We start from the raw sequence: 2865 nt of genomic DNA, 5'->3' as shown, positions 1-2865 counted from the left end.
TTAGAGGGCCGAGTCCTCGGAGCGCAGGCTGAAGGGTCCCCCGGGGTCTGGATCGGAGGACCGGAGCAGCCCCTGGCTGGCGGGAAGCTCGCTGTCCGTGTGGGTGTTCTCGGTGGACTTTTCGGCTAGCGTTTCCGGACCGCCCTTGGTGACCACGGTCCTGGGGCGCAGCTTCGTGCCCAGGTCGCGCAGGGTGTTGCGGAAGCCATCGGCGCTGAAGTAGTACACCAGCGGGTCCAGCACGCAGTTGGAGCTGGCCAAGAGCACCATCACCATCAGCACGTCGCGCACCTGCTTCGCCAGCTTGCGGGCCTCCTGGTTATTCTTGTCTGAGTAGCCCCGCAGCAGCCCGTAGACGGCCAGCGTGGTGTTGTAGGGCACGAAGCACACCAGGAAGATGACGAGGTTGGCCAGCAGAAGGCGCACGGTCTTCCGCCGCCGCTGGGTCCGCCTGGCGTCGGGCTGCGCCAGGGTCCAGAAGACCCGGCCCGACGAGTAGACCACGGCCGCCAGAGGCAGCAGGAAGCCCAGCACCTCGGCCAGCAGCACGAGCGGCAGCAGCCGCTTTCCCTCCCACATAGCGCCGAAGCCCTCGAAGCACAGGCGCGTCGTGTTGTTGTCGCCGTACCTGCAGCGCGAGGGCTTGTGCACCCTGATGGCGGGCACGGAGAACACCAGGAGGAGCGCCCACACGCCCAGGCAGAGCCGTCGGGCTAGGCGGGGCCGCCGCAGGTGGCGCAGCCGCAGCGGGTGCACGATGGCGACATAGCGGTCCAGGTTGATGAGGGTCAAGAAGACGCAGCTGCCGTACATGTTCATCTGGAAGATGGCACCCGCCACCTGGCACATGAAGTCCGGGAGGGCCCAGTAGTGCAGTGCGTAGTAGGAGAGGCGCAGGGGCAGTGAGAGGGTGAAGAGCAGGTCACTGGCGGCCAGATTGCACATGTATATGCTCACCACTGAGTGCACGCGAATGGCACGCGTGAAGACCCAGAGGGCCAGTGCATTGAGAGGCAGCCCAGTGGCCAGCACCAAGCTGTAGACCACCATGTGGTGGAAGTGGGTGGTCTGGTAGTCTGGGCACTCAGGAAGAGCAGAGTAGTTGGAAGAGCCATTGGCAGAAGTGTTGCAGGTCATGGTACCCAGAAGTGAGGATGAGCTAGGTGGTGGGCGTCACAGGGCACAACAGGATCCTGGCATTGCATTCCTCTCCAGGGGGACCCTGGAGGCTGCACGGAGAGTCCCAGGGCAAGCAGAAGCAGGGCATGAGGATGTGGGGTATGGCTGCAGGACAGAAGGCCGCAAGGGTGGCATGGATGCCTTTGATCACAGCACCATCAGCAACGGAGACCTGGAATAGGACGACAAGCCAAAGGTCAAGATTTTGCCAGGACAGGGCCTCCCTGGTGGCACAGGCGGTTGAGTGCCACGCTGTGAAGCTGTCTGCAGCCTCTGCAGTGCTGGTTCAATCCCGGCCGGCCAGCGAGGGTCCCACATGGCGTGGCAGACCTCTCCTATTGCGCCTGCTGCTCCCCTCAGCAGTGTATTTCATCAGTCTGCCTGTTTTGTTCTCCACGCTGTCTCTGGTGAATCCTCTCACCCTCCTGAGTATCTGGCCTGTACCCTGGCTCTTGTATAAATAAAATAAAAAATCTTTTTAAAAAAAGATTATGCCAGGACAGTATTCAAGACACAAATATTTATCTAGCTGAATTGTCCAGTGTCTTTTCTCCACCTCAAATCTTTTGCCCACCACCCATCCAGCCAGAGCAGTTCTCTATGGTAGCATTCTGTAGCAGTTAAATGCCCTGGCTCTGGAGTCAGATGCCCTGGGTCTAAATCCTTTGACCTTGCCATTTGCCTGTTTGACCTCAGAAAAGTTATTTAACTCTCTGCGCCTATTTTCCTTACCTGGGGAAAAAATAATGAAAGGAGCTAGGGTCATTGCTTCATGAGGTTGTTGGATTAAATGAGGCAGTCACTGTAAAGTGCTTGGGTCACTGTTATTGTCTAATAATATCTCTCCCTTTATTCCCTCCACAAATGCTTACTGACCCTGTAGAAGCTTCCAGGCATGTTCACAATAGTGAACCTGTTTTCCACTCTCAGGAGACAGGTAATAAAGTGCAAGTAAGTAGGTATTGTGTCAGGTGGTGGAGAGTACTAGTGGGGCAACTCCCCTGGAACAGGTGCTGTGCTGGCTCCCCATTATCTCAGGAATAAAGGTCGAACTCCTCCGTACAGTACAAAATCCCAGCCTCACTCATACATACAGTGGGGTTGCTCCTGCGTGGGCTAAGTGTGTGATCAGAGCCACCCGGTTCAGTTGGCTTATCTGACCGCGCTAACTCAGTTTTTTCATCCGTAAAATGGCGATAGAATATCATGGGGCTCTCAGAGACTGAATGCGCTGGGCACAGGGGAAGGACCCTGGGTGGGTCTTCTCAGATGCTCCTTTGGAGAGGATGATGGGAGCTTCCCAGTTGAGGTTCTCTGATGGGGGGAGGAGGTGGTTTAGGAGAGAGGGCTCAAAGGGGACCCTCAGCCTGAGAGCCTGCAGGGAGGTGAGGAACTCACACAGGGGCTGATGGAGCTGCGGGAGAAAGCAGACCTCAGCTGCTGCAGTTCTCAGGTAGACAGAGGATGTGACCGAGAGAGAGAGGAACCAGAGGACAGGACATGGTCTCACGAGCCCACCTTCTTTAATGACATGAGGCCACAGAAGCCTCTATCACAACCGCCAGGCACCATTTTGTATGTGTGAGGTAAAATAAACATACCTCAAAATTTACCATTTTCACCATTTTCAAGTACATTGAGTACATTCATAATGTTGCACAATCGTCACTATTTCCAGAACATTTT

The 2865-nt window shown here is 56.1% G+C and overlaps 1 protein-coding gene across 1 annotated transcript; it reads right to left on the bottom strand.

The window, feature by feature from the left end:
- On the bottom strand, window positions 1–1137 carry LPAR5 (lysophosphatidic acid receptor 5; the record flags this gene model as incomplete). Its single annotated transcript, XM_084256097.1, has 1 exon — window positions 1–1137. The coding sequence occupies one exon, from the start codon at window positions 1135–1137 to the stop codon at window positions 1–3; it is 1137 nt and encodes a 378-aa protein (XP_084112223.1).
- Between the last annotated feature and the right edge of the window lie 1728 nt (window positions 1138–2865).

Source organism: Talpa europaea, assembly GCF_964194135.1.
Source record: "Talpa europaea genome assembly, chromosome: 15".
Classification (NCBI taxonomy): Eukaryota; Metazoa; Chordata; class Mammalia; order Eulipotyphla; family Talpidae; genus Talpa; species Talpa europaea.
The sequence above is the reverse complement of the archived record's forward strand: the minus strand, read 5'-3'. Positions and strand labels throughout refer to the sequence as shown.